The 18,377-nt window shown below is 34.9% G+C and overlaps 1 protein-coding gene across 7 annotated transcripts in view; it reads right to left on the reverse strand.

Annotated features, from left to right (window-relative positions):
• The window catches only part of LOC132544688 (disabled homolog 2-interacting protein-like), a 134,482-nt gene that overhangs the window by 61,353 nt on the left and 54,752 nt on the right, over positions 1-18,377 (reverse strand). For 6 of the 7 annotated variants that reach the window (XM_060208314.1, XM_060208317.1, XM_060208313.1 and 3 more), the window contains 2 exons: positions 16,661-16,770; positions 8,530-8,633 (listed from right to left, as the gene is read on the reverse strand). In XM_060208314.1, coding sequence (XP_060064297.1) covers positions 8,530-8,633; positions 16,661-16,770 — 214 coding nt within the window. Of the gene's footprint in view, positions 1-8,529; positions 8,634-16,660; positions 16,771-16,875; positions 16,886-18,377 lie in introns of those variants that run through there. The other variant, XM_060208316.1, reaches the window with a different exon arrangement.

The following is an 18,377-nucleotide window of genomic DNA, read 5'->3' on the forward strand; positions in this document are numbered from 1 at the left end:
CCCTCACACAGTGGCCTAGTCCATTACAGCATGGGCTGCACAGACTAATCTGGCCTGGCCCAACTCCTGTTGTAGGGAGGATAGGATGTTCCCTTTGTTCAGCATTGTCAGCTGGAAGCTTGATTTCAAAAATCATAACTGTTTCTCAAATTTTTCATTTGATTTCATATCATTTTGCTTTATTGCCTAAAATAGATGTAAAAGTAATATTCTATTGTATGAAGTTAATTCTGTTAGTCTTAACATGATAGAGAGTTGTTAAAAGACAATGTAATGTAAATTTTTTTCCACATTGTTTTTTAAGGGAATGGTAACGTTGGCAGAGGAAACATGTTTTTTGTCAAGATCTGGATCCACTGTGACATTGTCAGATTGTAAAACCTGATAGGAGGTCTAAGGTTTAAACTCCTATCAAAATATTATGTCACCGTCAACTTGTATATATACAAAATTGTGTTAATACATTAATGCTAGTGGGTCTTGGACAAAGGCTAAAATGAACGTGGATAAAATTTTGTCTGCCAGGTGAAAGTGGGGATTTTGCCAAAGACCTTTAAATATATGTGTTCAAACATCTAAACCACTTAGTACTAAGAAATATGAAACAATGCTAACACTGGAGTGGGCGTTATATAAACCTGTATTAAATATATATAGAAGTTAAGCCTTTGGAGTGAGCATTATATAGAATATATGTATAAAAGAGCTCACCTGATCAGATTATGAATGACCACACACTCTGAAAGCTCCAAGTAGGAAGTATCCGTACAATTTTCATATCACCAAAATTATAAGATTTTATTCATACTACTAAAAGTTTCCAACATTTTCCAGGTTAAACCAGTTCAACTATAGAGCTCAGTCATGAATACTGTAATTATCAGATATAGTCTCCTATTTCTCTGTACAGACATATTTACTAGTCAGAGAAAAAAGTCCAACTTTATACCACCAGTCATTGGTAAATCTGTTCCATGGATCAAATGTATACAGCTGACAATGATTCCCCTCTCACTGATTAAACCAGTAACTGAACACAAAATTATAAATTAAGTTAAACTGAGGTTTACATTAACATTAGTTCCATCAGAACTTTTACATTCTTCTTTCAGGATAAATGTATCAAAAGCTTCCAAAATAATTTGTTTTTAACTGATAAATTCAGTCTAAATGAATATTCCTGTATAGTTGCAGGTCAAGTGACATTAGTAGATTTGCGTGATTTTTCTAAATGTTTTGTCTTGCAGATGAGAATATAATTTCTATAAACAACAGCATTGATAGTGCTGATGTCATGCTATGTTTTAGTCCACAACAAAGCACCTGTCTGTCACTGACCAAGGCAGCTAATTGTCAGTAAACATAACACAACCAACTAAAAACATTTAATACACAAACTTAGTTCATGATTAATATTCTGGAAACCCTGAAGTATGAAGGCAGGACAAAACAGCAATAGAACTTTTTACCTTGTAAGTATGACTATGGTACACTTAAAAGAATAAAACTCGTCCCACGTTCATTATTTGATCTGTGTCAAGACATCTCTGAAAAGATTTCTTTAGGAAATTAAGTGTGACTCAGAGACGGCCTTATACAAGTAGGTTATGAGGGATTTTGTTACTTGTGTTTGTATAACCACACAATAACAATGGTGATTCATATAAAAAGCATGTTTTCTTTTTTATATTTTGAAGGGGAAATAATGACAACTTTTAATTAAAAGTTAGACTTTTTTTACCTGATATTGTTACTAGAGTGATTATGATTTACGAAGAGACTATAACATTTTCCAATGGATGATCACTTATAAAGCAAACTATAAGCCTGGATTTTGAATGTCTCGGAAATAATAGTGACAGCACCAACTGAGACTATTGTGACTCAAATTATAAAAATACACAAATAACTTGGAGAAGTACTGTCTGTTTCAAACAGATCAGATTTCAGTTACTGGTCTACAATTATTCTGAGATAACATTCACTTTTTAGAGAAATATGTCATTTGGTTTTCTTTTGTAAAAAAACTTTTATGAAACATTTCTGACTGAGTTAACAAGTAAGGATACCAGCACCTAGCTTTAAAACTGACAATTCTGTGTAAGTTTGGTGGCTACAATTCCCACAATTCTGTGTAAGTTTGGTGGCTACAATTCCCACAATTCTGTGTAAGTTTGTTTGGTGGCTACAATTCTGACAATTCTGTGTAAGTTTGTTTGGTGGCTACAATTCCCACAATTCTGTGTAAGTTTGGTGGCTACAATTCCCACAATTCTGTGTAAGTTTGGTGGCTATAATTCTGACAATTCTGTGTAAGTTTGTTTGGTGGCTACAATTCCCACAATTCTGTGTAAGTTTGTTTGGTGGCTACAATTCTGACAATTCTGTGTAAGTTTGTTTGGTGGCTACAATTCCCACAATTCTGTGTAAGTTTGGTGGCTACAATTCCCACAATTCTGTGTAAGTTTGTTTGGTGGCTACAATTCTGACAATTCTGTGTAAGTTTGTTTGGTGGCTACAATTCCCACAATTCTGTGTAAGTTTGGTGGCTACAATTCCCACAATTCTGTGTAAGTTTGGTGGCTACAATTCTGACAATTCTGTGTAAGTTTGTTTGGTGGCTACAATTCCCACAATTCTGTGTAAGTTTGTTTGGTGGCTACAATTCTGACAATTCTGTGTAAGTTTGTTTGGTGGCTACAATTCCCACAATTCTGTGTAAGTTTGGTGGCTACAATTCCCACAATTCTGTGTAAGTTTGTTTGGTGGCTACAATTCCCACAATTCTGTGTAAGTTTGGTGGCTACAATTCCCACAATTCTGTGTAAGTTTGTTTGGTGGCTATAATTCTCACAATTCTGTGTAAGTTTGTTTGGTGGCTACAATTCTCACAATTCTGTGTAAGTTTGTTTGGTGGCTACAATTCCCACAATTCTGTGTAAGTTTGTTTGGTGGCTACAATTCTGTGTAAGTTTGTTTGGTGGCTACAATTCTCACAATTCTGTGTAAGTTTGTTTGGTGGCTATAATTCTCACAATTCTGTGTAAGTTTGTTTGGTGGCTATAATTCCCACAATTCTGTGTAAGTTTGGTGGCTATAATTCCCACAATTCTGTGTAAGTTTGGTGGCTACAATTCCCACAATTCTGTGTAAGTTTGTTTGGTGGCTACAATTCCCACAATTCTGTGTAAGTTTGTTTGGTGGCTACAATTCCCACAATTCTGTGTAAGTTTGTTTGGTGGCTACAATTCCCACAATTCTGTGTAAGTTTGGTGGCTACAATTCCCACAATTCTGTGTAAGTTTGGTGGCTACAATTCCCACAATTCTGTGTAAGTTTGGTGGCTACAATTCCCACAATTCTGTGTAAGTTTGGTGGCTACAATTCCCACAATTCTGTGTAAGTTTGGTGGCTACAATTCCCACAATTCTGTGTAAGTTTGGTGGCTACAATTCCCACAATTCTGTGTATGTTTGGTGGCTACAATTCCCACAATTCTGTGTAAGTTTGGTGGCTACAATTCCCACAATTCTGTGTAAGTTTGGTGGCTACAATTCTGACAATTCTGTGTAAGTTTGTTTGGTGGCTACAATTCTGACAATTCTGTGTAAGCTTGGTGGCTACAATTCCCACAATTCTGTGTAAGTTTGGTTTACAAAAGTTATATGGCACCTAACCAAACTCCTAGTAGAAGTGTGAAAGTATTATCCTAAATATTCTGCATCTTTGGATGATAAAACAATATATTGACAACTCGTAAATTACTATGGGGTAGTCAGTATCTCTTTATAATGTATACATCATAAGGGCCCACAATTCTTCACTTCATGCAGCTACGATATACATGTGAAGGGCCATTGTAACTTCCAGTTTTGTTACATTGTACATCACCAGGGTGACTGGGCCAAAGATGCACGAGATCAGATTACAAATCAGGTAAAATTCTTCCTTAAGGGCCAACAAACCTCAATAGCTAATACCTCATGTTGAGGCGACACTGTATATGGTCAGATCTGGAGAGGCCTATGTACATCTTAAGGTCCAAGGAACAAGTATTCATACAGTTACATATTATGGGACATATGTTATGTCACATGTTATGGAAGGTAGGATATTATCTATTGTAATTTTATAAAATTGTTAAATCATCATAAGGTCAGAAAGGTCTCAATACATGATGTTTATGTGGACAATATACATAATCAGGGCCAGCAAGCTTTAAAGTAGATATTCTAATGTTATGAAGAGGGCCAGCCATCACAATCCAATAAAAAGTATTAGGTAGGGCACTACAAAACTATCCTTACAAATCAATCAATACTATAATCTTGTTTCATTGGTCGTACATCAGAATTATGGGATATCAAGCTGCAGACATCGGAATGGCATCTAGTAGGTATAATGACGCTGACGTGTATTTATAAACTATCTGGGGCATATCAACGAATTGGAAATGGTAGAGTACGTGATAAGCCCAACGTCATAAAAAGCTCATCATATGTAAAACACCGAACAAGACCCACTCTTAATAGATCCCTGACACGCTACAGATATCTAGGGATTACGTATGAAGGGATTGTGTCACTGGGAAGGTCCTAGAGGGTACAGCAGAAGATAGAGACAATGTGGATACTAACATCATTAAGAATGGAACTAGGACAGATAATTTCCCAGGGGACAGAAATAAGGATCTTTAGAACAAGACAAGGGTACTACTGGATAGGTAAAGTCCTTGGAGACTGAAGTAAAGCCCTCTGAAGTAAGAGAGTATGCTGGGACAGGCAATGTCCCAGGGGAGAGCAATAAGGACCTTTGGGACAAGACAGGAGTGCTAGGATAGGTAATGTCCTAAGGGACTGAAGTAAAGCCCTCTGAAGTAAGAGAGTTTGCTGGGACAGGCAATGTCCCAGGGGACAAAAATAAGGACCTTTGGGACAAGACAAGGGTGCTACTGGATAGGTAATGCATTAAGGGACAGAAAATAAAGCCCCCTGAAGTAAGACAGGCAATGCCCTGGTGATATCACATCACATATACATACCAAAGACCATTTAGACAAGTCAGAAGGTTCTAGGACAGACAATGCCCCAGTGATATCACATCACATATACATACCAAAGACCATTTAGACAAGTCAGAGGGTGCTAAGACAGGCAATGTCTGACAGGGGTGAGGGTTGGAACACCAAAGGACTTAGACTGAGGTTAGATAAAAGCAACTAAAATTAATATTTGATAAAATTGAACAAGTTTTTGACAAAGTGTACAGTTAAGAGCAACACATTGGTCAGACATATAGATCAATTAGTTACCTACTTGTCCCATTTCTGTAACCGCAACAGTAAATCTGTATCATCCATTATCTCCCAACGTAATGATTCCAATTCTTCTCCAATGCACACGGAACCAAGATGGATAATAAAACTGGTCAGCACAAAATATATTCACATCCGACTCACTTGGCTAAGCTGTCAAAATACTTCACTATCACACACCAGGAATTTATTTTGTAAACACAACTAGTCTTGTTGATGCAGAACCAGGAAAGACAGAAGACTTATCTCTTACAGTTAAGAAACAATCACCCGAAACTGATCCTATCAACATATCTTCTTCCTTATCTACCACAAACCCTGTAAATGAACTTTGAATCAGAATAGTTGATGCTTCCTGTGGTATTATCTCATTTACTAAGTAATCTTTAAACTCCTGAAAGAAACATTCAAGAAGTGTTTTTTCCGCATACTTCTGTAGTGTTTAACTCTGTTTAGCATACATATGCACATCAGCCTCTTTATGACTAATATCTGAATGCCTTGTCTACAACTTTTAAAAAGTGGGGTGATGAAAAGTTTTTTTTTTTTGGTTGACACTAAAGATGTTTACATGTCAGCCAGAGGTCAGCGAAAGGTTAAAGGTCAGTCAATCAGAGAGCAAACAAGAGTTAGAGGTCAATCAGTCAGTCAGTCAGAAAGAAGTCAGACATACAGAAGTCAGAGGTCACTCAATCAGAGGTCAGAAGTCAGTCAGTGTGCCAGAGGTCAGTCATACTAAGATTAGAGGTAAACTGCCAATCAAAGACTCATTTTCACCAAGACACCAAATCAAGAATGAAATTTTGACATATGATATTTTTTCTATGTCAAATTTCAACAAGAAAGATAAAAATGAGTAAGGAAGAGATAAAAAGCCTTCTTTCTTGGTTTTTCTTGAAGTAATTAAAATACAACTTTTTATACAACTTTGTGAAGAAAACTACAAGTAGTTTTCCACCTACAGTAAAACCTGTAATAATGAGTCCTTGTAACATTGTATTGTTCTGTATATTTTGTTGTAAAAAACTTTCCATTTTATAGTATAACCATTGATACGGAATGGGATTTCAGCTAGAAACACATAAGAATTACTTGTATGACTCACTGGGTTTTTTTAAAAGAAATATTTCATTTTTAGGATAAAAATGTAATGTTATAATGTAAGTCTGGTGTTCCCTTTACTAATGATCTGACCCCAGTCATTCAAAATTTACTAGTTAACTGACGGTAAGTGAAAAACTCAAGTCACCACCACTGAACAAACAAGAGTATTAAATGCAAAATAAACACTAAATATATATCAATCTGACCTGTCTTAACAAACCTACAGCTCTGAAATGATGATCACTGTTTCCTATCTTATGTTTAAAAGTTCTCACTTGTCACTGGTTACCTGTAACCAGCCTTTGGACAACTAGGGTGAGGTATTTAGTTGCGCCCTTGGACAACCAGGGTGAGGTATTTAGTTGCGCCTTTGGACAACTAGGGTGAGGTATTTAGTTGCCATGTATTCTGTTTCTTTGTACATTAATTCATCTCATCAATCACTGAACAAAGACACAATACAAATCTATTCTATACTCGATCTTAGTGAAATAAAACCAAGAGAAATCTGTATGTATTCCAACTTACATTGTGATAAAGTGACCTAACAAAACATAGATGGTTTTCACAATATTGGACAATATTGAATGAAGGCTTACGCTAAAGATTGTATTGAGAAAATCACGATTGATAGTTTTCTACAAGACAATTTTCAATTTGACTGAACTTTAGATGACAACATAAATGTTGATAAAGCGTGTGAAAAGAACAATTTCAAAACTGAAAATTTTACCATCGTTGCACTTTGAACACCTAAACTGATTGCCATTGAAATGAAGAATTTGTCATTGGTCTTTATAAAAATATGAATGAGCAGGATGACTTCTTGTAAAGCAGAACCCATTCCATCATTTAAATCTAGTCAAAATTATTTGAAGATTAATGGGTCCAAACAGCTTTCAAATATTGGACATACATCACTCTATATCACTGATCCACTTTTAGCTGTTACAATCTGATGTATGTTTTACAACAAATTTCAGTGATTTAATATTGATGACTTTTCTAAACTCAATTGCAAACTTTGCATGCCATAGTCTCATAACAGTCAAATTCTCTTGTATTTTAATCAGTACAGAATGGAACTCTTTTGTATTTCCAATCAGACTACGATGTCTTCTGACACAAGTGATACATTACATAGTTCTCAGAAAAAAAAACAACAAAAAAACGAAAATTTGAATCTCCAGGGAAAAGTATTGGTAACAATGGAATCTTCCTGACTTTGCTGGAATATTGAGAGGTCTTACACACAACTTTTACAAGATATTGAGAATTGTTATGTCATTACACTGGTATAGTATACAGTGTTACGTTAATACATTGATACACAATCTGTTAAATGTACATGTTAGATACCATTACAATATAAATACAGTGAAGCATATAGATATAATGGCAGCTCTATATAAAATACACAACACCACCGGGTACAAAGCAATATAATGGTGAAAGTTCTGATTCAATCCAGTAAAATAAAACAGGGTTTAAGCTAAAGGGACACCATACCTGTCAACTCTCACAGAATGTTTTGTTTATTGGAATTCTAAAATAGTGAATAAATAGCAGCAAATCCTTTTTATCTTTTATCACCAATGAGAAGAGGAATTCCTATTTAGGAATTCTTAAAGCAATTCAAGATCGGTTTTAAATTTGAGTTGAATCAACATTAAGTGAACAAGATACTCCATGGAAACCAATTTTCAATTTTTTGTATATATAAGTAAAAAAAAACGTGACCTTAACCTTTGACCTCATATGTGAAAGGTGATCCCAAACAAGCACTTTCAACAAGGAAACAGTGTGTTAATTTAGAGTTTTATCTACACATAGTGTTTGCCAGAAACATGGTTTCTATTTATAGTAACAGAAATATTGACCTTTGACCTTGACCTATGATTAGATTGACAGAAAGAAGGAACCTAACTGCAGAAACTGATAATCTCTTAAGCAGACACTGCAGAAAGTTGGAGTTTCCAAATGAGAAATATTGGAGCTGATGAATGGTGATTGATACCATCACTATCCTTGTTCTTGTAACTCTACTTCTGGCATTCTTTAATTCAGAGTGATTTGTTGACAGGCAGGTGGAACAAAGATTCTGCACTTACGTGTCATTTTCAGAGATGTTGGATGCAGACCTCTTCCTGTCCAGCTTGGTTACACTTTTAGTCCGTTTTAAATTTGTTTTAAATCCCTTCCTCATGAAGAAGTTCTGTGAACAATGAAAAGGTAAAATTAATCATCACAATTAATTGAAATTAGATACACCAGCTGTCCTTAATTTACACAGAAATTCAAACCAACAGTGATATACCTCAGCAGATATCCTGTTATCAATCTATTTGAATAATGTCAGACAACCTTATCTACGTATTCTGTACCTATCACAAATCACTAAGAACAACGCTGAGAAGCTCCTCGATCCAGTGTTCACTTTATATTTCCTGGAAGTAATTTCTTGTAGTGACAGTACAGTAAAATCCAAACCATAGTCATACAAACAATACTGTTAAGGAAACATCATCCAGAAAGTCTTCAAGAGGTCAAACAGAGATCAAATAATATCTGAGATAGTTTGAATGTACCAAGGATATACAGCTGAGACTGAAATAGTCTGTTTAGTCTAATAGTCATTTGGATACTCAGAAAATCGCAGGAAGCTTTTGATCTTTTTAGTGTATGATAACAATATTTACAAACTAACTTAATAAAAAGGACATAATTGTGAAATATTCATAATTCCACACACTAATTGCAATTGCAATTACATAGATGAAACAGGTGAAAGTTACCTGTTTTAAGAGAAAACCTATAAAACTAACATGTCATTTGTGAATGAATTGGACACCATTTCTACAGAGGTTGCTTAGCAACACCTATAAAGATTAATTTTATATATAAAGACTTAAATGTACAGCTGCCGAACATTTATGAGATCAATACAATGGCATCACTAGACAGATGATAACACAAAGCCGATCATTTTCTGCATCTTGTTTTTAATCAGTATGTTAAGGAGTTCAAGCATCTGTTGTTGTAAAGTAGGCTATATATATTGAGAAGATAATGCTGATTTTTATATTTTGATAATACGTTAAGATTAAAACAAGCTCCTTTATATTTGTGAAATATTTACAAGTAGTCATTACACACAGAGGTTTTCCGACAGAGCATGGTCCTATCCTCAGTGATACTATCCTCATTGATACTATATACTGTTCTCAGTGATACTATACTGTTCTCAGTGATACTATACTGTTCTCAGTGATACTATATACTGTTCTCAGTGATACTATACTGTTCTCAGTGATACTATATACTGTTCTCAGTGATACTATATACTGTTCTCAGTGATACTATACTGTTCTCAGTGATACTATATACTGTTCTCAGTGATACTATACTGTTCTCAGTGATACTATATACTGTTCTCAGTGATACTATATACTGTTCTCAGTGATACTATACTGTTCTCAGTGATACTATATACTGTTCTCAGTGATACTATATACTGTTCTCAGTGATACTATACTGTTCTCAGTGATACTATACTGTTCTCAGTGATACTATATACTGTTCTCAGTGATACTATATACTGTTCTCAGTGATACTATATACTGTTCTCAGTGATACTATATACTGTTCTCAGTGATACTATATACTGTTCTCAGTGATACTATATACTGTTCTCAGTGATACTATATACTGTTCTCAGTGATACTATACACTGTTCTCAGTGATACTATATACTGTTCTCAGTGATACTATATACTGTTCTCAGTGATACTATATACTGTTCTCAGTGATACTATACTGTTCTCAGTGATACTATATACTGTTCTCAGTGATACTATATACTGTTCTCAGTGATACTATATACTGTTCTCAGTGATACTATATACTGTTCTCAGTGATACTATATACTGTTCTCAGTGATACTATACTGTTCTCAGTGATACTATATACTGTTCTCAGTGATACTATATACTGTTCTCAGTGATACTATATACTGTTCTCAGTGATACTATATACTGTTCTCAGTGATACTATATACTGTTCTCAGTGATACTATACTGTTCTCAGTGATACTATATACTGTTCTCAGTGATACTATACTGTTCTCAGTGATACTATATACTGTTCTCAGTGATACTATATACTGTTCTACTGTTCTCAGTGATACTATATACTGTTCTCAGTGATACTATATACTGTTCTCAGTGATACTATATACTGTTCTCAGTGATACTATATACTGTTCTCAGTGATACTATATACTGTTCTCAGTGATACTATATACTGTTCTCAGTGATACTATACTGTTCTCAGTGATACTATATACTGTTCTCAGTGATACTATATACTGTTCTCAGTGATACTATATACTGTTCTCAGTGATACTATATACTGTTCTCAGTGATACTATACTGTTCTCAGTGATACTATACTGTTCTCAGTGATACTATATACTGTTCTCAGTGATACTATATACTGTTCTCAGTGATACTATACTGTTCTCAGTGATACTATATACTGTTCTCAGTGATACTATATACTGTTCTCAGTGATACTATACTGTTCTCAGTGATACTATACTGTTCTCAGTGATACTATATACTGTTCTCAGTGATACTATATACTGTTCTCAGTGATACTATATACTGTTCTCAGTGATACTATACTGTTCTCAGTGATACTATATACTGTTCTCAGTGATACTATATACTGTTCTCAGTGATACTATATACTGTTCTCAGTGATACTATATACTGTTCTCAGTGATACTATACTGTTCTCAGTGATACTATATACTGTTCTCAGTGATACTATATACCGTTCTCAGTGATACTATATACCGCTCTCAGTGATACTATATACTGTTCTCAGTGATACTATATACCGTTCTCAGTGATACTATATACTGTTCTCAGTGATACTATATACTGTTCTCAGTGATGTGGAAGGTTTATATTCCTTTAGTTCTATTTGTGAATAAAAGAGAAGTGAAATTTTAAACAAGATACCTAACAAATTTTTAAATTGATTAAATTCCATTCTACCTGACATTCAAAAGGTAATTTTATTAACATTTCAAAACCACAAATCCAGATTGATGTAGCACAGACATGGAAAACTATGAAAAAATATGAGAATAAAACTACATCTTCAAAAGGAATAAAAAAAATGACGTCACTAATGACGAACATCATGTCAAAAATACAAAAGTCAAAAAAATTACCTCCAGTCACATGGTAAGATATATTTAGTTTATATCAATGTCATGAAAAGTTTTTCAGTTAAAACATATATACCCAAGCTGCAATATACTGGTCTGTTTAATCAGTGAGATCTCAGTGAGTGGATTTGGTAGTGTAAGGCTAGAACATCAGAGGTCCTGGGTTCAATTCCTAGCAGAGCCATCTTTGTAAAATTTATAGACCTCACAGAGTTATATTTTCAAATTTCTACGTTGATACAACTAAACACAATGTGTGTTACCAAAGGTCAAACTTTGTGTCCTTGTGGTAGTGTGTTCGCCTGAAGTGTGAGGGAGGTATTTGGTTCCAACCTCATCATAAGGCAGAGCATATTTTCATATAAACTTGTGTTTAATCCTACATTCATAACAGTTATGTCATGAAGATAAGTCAGTAATTTTTTTAAAATCACAAAGTTTTAGTCACGAAATCTCAGCAACATGGAGCTTAATCCTGATAAGTCCTCACTGATAGTTCTCCCTCCCTATGTTTTAAAGCAGGTTAGTAATTAAAGTTAATATCCTGGAAAGTGTATCAGGATAATGGTTATATTGATTACTCTATGTACCCGCATCAACATTCCCAGTAAAAGTCGTGTGAGTCTGTGATTGATAAACCAACCAAAAGATCTGACTGTATCAAACGATCAGCATGATAAAACTAATCGCATTTTTATAGAAGGTGACTCACAGGTCGAGGAATCTATTCAGTTGATATGGACAATCAGGTCATCTGGTCTAGTTCAGAGACAACAATTTAATTAAGTTTGCAAAAACAAAATTCTCTGACGCCTAAATACAGAGAAAAAAAAATTAATCTAATTTTCAAAGTTTTAAATGCAGTATTGAACATTTTAATTTGAGAAAATTTGTTCAAGATAGCATTCTAATAGAATTCAAAGTCACACCAATTTGCCATATTACTACTACTCAGTGAGATGGCTCTACCTATTTGTGTGTCATGGTAAACTGGAGTAAATCTCAGTAGGGACTGCTACTCGTCTAGGTTAAATAAATATAGGTAGTTAGAGACAGGCTGTTTGTCTATTTGTTTTAATACAGCATTGTTAGAATGAATACGAATTACTTACATTGGTAAATAAAAAAAAAAAAAACTACAATAGGAAATCTGTCAATGTTCTCATTGTTTCCACATCTGATATCACTATGACCACACTTCCGAATTACACCTCGTCATGAAAATTCCCTCAAAGAACCTTCAATTTTATCATGGTGTTATATTGTATAAATTAGATTTAAACTGTTTAAAAAATTTTTTCAAAGAAAATAAAACCTGTATATACTTAATGTACCTTCAGTAGTAATGGACAGGTATAGTCTAGTACAATTAACATTGATTTTATACATTACAGAATAATACACTACCAATTCAAATTCAAGTTAGGAATGATTTAAAGTAATTACATGTATGGAGGTCATAAATCTAAATTTTAGAAATTTTCATTAGATAATGAAACACCTGCATTTCATAAAGATTCGGACATTGCAATGTCTGTATCAGTACAACACCTGACATCAGGCCTAACTCTATTTCATAGATTTAATTAAGCATTTCCATCTTTCATTCACAAACACAGGTAATTTTAAAATGCCCCACAGAGACGGGTCAATACGATAGTCACGAACCAAGCCTTAAGCGGAGGACTTGTACAGGCAGTGCTGATCAGTGTAACAGGTACGAACAGTTTACAGGTAGAACTGGTAGGTTATGTACGAGGTGTGGACACCCAGACTGACACCTGACACGCCTACTTCACAGGTGACACACCCGACGACAGCCTCGACACAGGTGTGCTGGCCCCAACAGTAATAGGTCAGATTAAAACTGACCAGGAATGCTAAGAACCATCAATCACCTTCTTAAAATATTCGCATTTCAAAACTTGCTGACATTATTTGATCATTTGTGCAAAACTTGCCCATTGAATATTGCTTAAAAAGTATACATACAGATAACAAATATTGTTATCAGTTGTGATATTACCAAATACAAATGCCCTTGTAAGTTATTGAAATGAAAATTATACTCTATGATAATAATCATTGAATTTGCGATTAGTCATCTTCACAAGGGTAAGTTTCTTGTATATTTGCAAATGTATATCATAAATATACCTTATGTAAATATAGGAACAATTTAGACCATCTAGTTCACAGTTTAAGACCATGACATTAACAGCTAAATAACCCAAGTTAAACGTTTGGCTGACCTCTACAAACTTCCTGTCATTTACAACACTTTGTTATACAAAATACTTCTCATTCACACACCGCTATTGATAGAGAAGTTTGATCGATGTACCGAGGTTAGAAATTGACACAAAATGTAAATAAATCAATCAACAGACTTCTGGAAATATTAATGGATTTTAAATGTTTATAAGGAAATATGTAGAATGAATCATACATTTTGTGACATAGGTTTAGAAACACATGACTTGATCACAATATCACACACAGTGTAACGTCAGGTCAAATACACACGGACTGATCACAATATCACACACAGTGTAACGTCAGGTCAAATACACACGGACTGATCATAATATCACACACAGTGTAACGTCAGGTCAAATACACACGGACTGATCACAATATCACACACAGTGTAACGTCATGTCAAATACACACGGACTGATCACAATATCACACACAGTGTAACGTCATGTCAAATACACACGGACTGATCACAATATCACACACAGTGTAACGTCATGTCAAATACACACGGACTGATCCTAATATCACACAGTGTAACGTCAGGTCAAACACACACTGCCTGATCACAATAATATATGCTGTATTTTGTCTTGGGACAGATATTTTTCACCCTCCCCCCTACCCCTCCACAATCCTCACCCCATCCGCCTTTAATAAAGACACTAACCATATATTTTCTAAGTACATACATACTGCTGTATGTCATTAGCAATTTGTCCATGCCTAGGAATAAGCCCATCTAAATGCTTAGTGGAGTTTAGTAGAGATTCAAAAATCTTGTCCTGAAATAAGCCAATGCACCCTCTATTTTTTGTCAAAGCTGATGCCTTGACCCCTTTGCTTATTGCAATAGAAATATTGTCAGTAAACATCCCCCAGTGTACCCACTTCTTTCCATCAGATTAATTAGTCTTTAAAGGTACTAGATTTTGTATCATTTTAATACAGAATTGAATTAGGAATGCCTGTTATCAGAAATTTATGAAGCATGACTTTATTTATTAGACCAACCTGATTCGGACAAGTCAATGACTTTACTTAATAAGGAAATAACTTTCATTACCTTTCGTTTATACAGGTAGAACCTTTTATAGGAAAGATGTAGTAAAGAATACACAGCCTAAGAATTAATTTAGAAATTTTAGTTCAACTTGACAAGAGAGTAAAATGTTACTGAAAGGTCCCTAGCATCTACAAGATACTGCCATCACTGAAGAGTCTGTCAGTGGACAAGACCTTAAAGGTCCCTAATCAAACAGGTGTTTCAGGGGTCATGTGTCCCCTCGTCACACAGGTGTGGGGTTCGTGTGCCCAATAAAACTCTGCACGGTAAAACCAAAGTGTTGGACATCTGATCTGTGTTTGATCAGCTGCCCAGTACAGTACCCTAATTTACAGGTAAATCTTTCATGTCTCTAGCCATCCATAAAACCCATGTGTGCAGAACCAACAACCTTACACTGTTCAATAGTCACAGGTTATATTGCTCAACATCATGTAATTTAAGATTCTCCCTGCATAATTTAATCAATAGTGAAAGCTCAGGCGCTCACAAGTTTCCTTTAATTTTTTTGAGGTTGCTGTTCAGGTGTGCACACGATGCATTTTATATTGTACAAATGATATCTCCTGCTTTCTAGATGCCATGCAAAGGCAGTTTGATCAATATAAGCTACTGTATTGGTTTTAAAGAAACTTGCATTCATATTTCCTTGCTGATTTCACATCAAACAGTTATTGGACATGTTGTTTTTTAAAAATTCGTATTACATTTTAGTCCCAGTAAGGTAGCTATCCCATTAGAATATGTTCTTGTCCAGAGGCCTTTTCAACTAGTGGCCTACCACAAACTGAAGACTCCTCCTATCGTTACCTCAGAAGTTACACCTTGCTGTAGTCCTGTGGTCAGAATTATTACCAGGATGTGGTTATAATAAAAAGTCCTGTATATGTTTGCAGTCAACTATCAACAATTGTAATCCTAAAAGTACTACCCTACCGTTGCCCTGCAGTGATCAGAGTCCTGTGTATATTTGTGGTCACCTATCAGACAGGATACATCTGTTCCTAGAGGCTTACATGCTAGACACTTATACTGCCAAACATCTACACACTACATCACACACCCAACATTTCTGAAGAAATTATACATTCTGAAAAACTGAGCCAACGTTGTTTAATTCTGCAAGATGGAGGTATATTGCTTTGTATGAGAAGGGGGATAACTCCCGTTGATTCCTGCAGACTAAGTGAAGCACTAGAAGGATTATAGTCAGACTCATCACTGAAGGAACTCTGACAGTCAAAAAACTTGACTGTGTATCAATGTGTATTTACTAGAGCATGTCATCTCTGAATTGAATTCTTGGTCACTTAACAATAATAATTTCCACCTAAGGACCATTTTAAAGTCTATATTGGTGCAATATAAACACACATGTTAGAAATCTCAACACATTTGCTATACTTTCATGTTAAATGCAGATATTTTATTTGAACAACATGAAATTTCAGCAATTTGCATGAAGATTGGTTTATTATATCTCTAAAATAAATTAGGCATTAAATAACATGATATCTATAATATTTTCTTACGTCTTTAAAAACAAATCCTAAGACTTTTTAATACAATGCTCATGTTCTCCAATGAATATCCCATATCTCCAAAACTGTTTTGGGAATCCTACCAGCATCTCAAGCATGATGCACACAACTAAAATGTTATGTAGAGATGTACTCACTGCTATTTTGGATGGAGTGGAGGTGGTGTCCATGTTTTCGTCGTCCAGTCCCGCTGACACCAATGGCATACTCCCACGACGCTCATGGACTATCTTCTCATAGGAAGAATCTGCAAGTAAACAATGAATATTAAACTTAAGTATCTAAAAAAGATGTAAAGAAAAAGAAAGTTTTCTACAAAAAGTCTATTAAACAATCTGCAGTGATTTCTCACATGTCATCACAATATGCTAACAAGGTTGTCTAAAGTCTTACAATGACATCTCTCCTTCTCTTATCATTATAGATGGATTCAAGTACAGAGTGTGATCTGAAATGTTGTATACTTGTCTGTATTCTGCTGACTGATAATGACCGTCTCTGTTCTATCTAATGTAGAACATGGAGACTGGTATAAGGTATCTGGAGTCAGCTGTCAAATATCAACTGTTTTCCGTTTCCGAGGAGGACTTTTAAAGTGGACAGCTTTTAACATCTCCTGCTGATGGAGCAGTACATCATCAGGAATGTGTATGTACACCCACACTTAATATCAACACTGCGTTCATATATGTCCAGGGAATCTCACGTAGTCTTTTCTTACAAGTACACTGACCTCAAATCAAATTTATCAAAATGTACTTCACTTCCAAACTGTACAGTAACCATGGTGTCAGTGTACACTGTTATGACAATGAGTACAGACCTCATTAGAATAATTTCTTAAACCACATGTCTGTACCACTAGCAGACATTATACTGTCTTACTACCTACAGATTTAATACCAAATATAGCAACCGCACACCAAAAGTTTAGTTTGGGAAAGTTTGTCTGAAGTATAGAAATTAGACAGGGTCACATCAATAGTTTAATTTGGGAAAGTTTGTCTGATGTATAGAAATTAGACAGGGTCACATCAATATGAAGTGTTTAATGGTGATAAACTCTGACATTAGTTGTTAGATTATGACACTGTCCCTATAACTGACTACAAACTCAATACTAAGAATTGATATTTACTCAAGAGGAAGTGAGTATAAAGGGAGATTATCAGAGTTGACAAAGATCAACAAAGTATTCGGACAGGAAATCTGCCAGACAGGTGCGAAAAGTTGTGCTACACCTGTATGATCTAGTGTCTGTTTCTAAACAAATATAACACAGACATTTCTATTGACTTATCACTTAACACAATCACAGATCAAACAACAAGGATGTATCTACCTGATACTACATGTTTACCTGTAATTAACAGTATTATCACCTGTCGGATGTAGACCACTACCTGATGTTCTGTTTTTACCTGTTATTAACAGTATTATCCCCTGTAATTAACAACAGTAATTAACAGTATGATCACCTGTCAGATATACACCATTATTATAATTTTTCTTATACCACTGCCTAGTGCTGCATGTCTACCTGTAATTAACAACAGTAATTAACAGTATTTTCACCTGTCAGATGTACACCACTATTATAATTTTTCTGATACCACTGCTTTGTGCTGCATGTCTACCTGTAATTAACTGTTATAATCTGTTGATTGAGGTACAAGTTTCACCTGATCGGACACAGCTAACCGAGTAAAGATTTGTTTGTTGGTTATTTTGAGGCAGGGTATCTGTGATCTTCAAGAAGAAACAAACAGCCCTGATTTTCACTTGATATTTACACTGTACCAACAAAATAAATAATAAAAATCAGATAGATAATTACCTCCGCCCTATAAAAAT

This window comes from Ylistrum balloti, unplaced genomic scaffold (assembly GCF_031769215.1).
Source record: "Ylistrum balloti isolate Yb309-2 unplaced genomic scaffold, AGI_CSIRO_Ybal_v1 Utg369806, whole genome shotgun sequence".
In the NCBI taxonomy this organism is placed as follows: domain Eukaryota; kingdom Metazoa; phylum Mollusca; class Bivalvia; order Pectinida; family Pectinidae; genus Ylistrum; species Ylistrum balloti.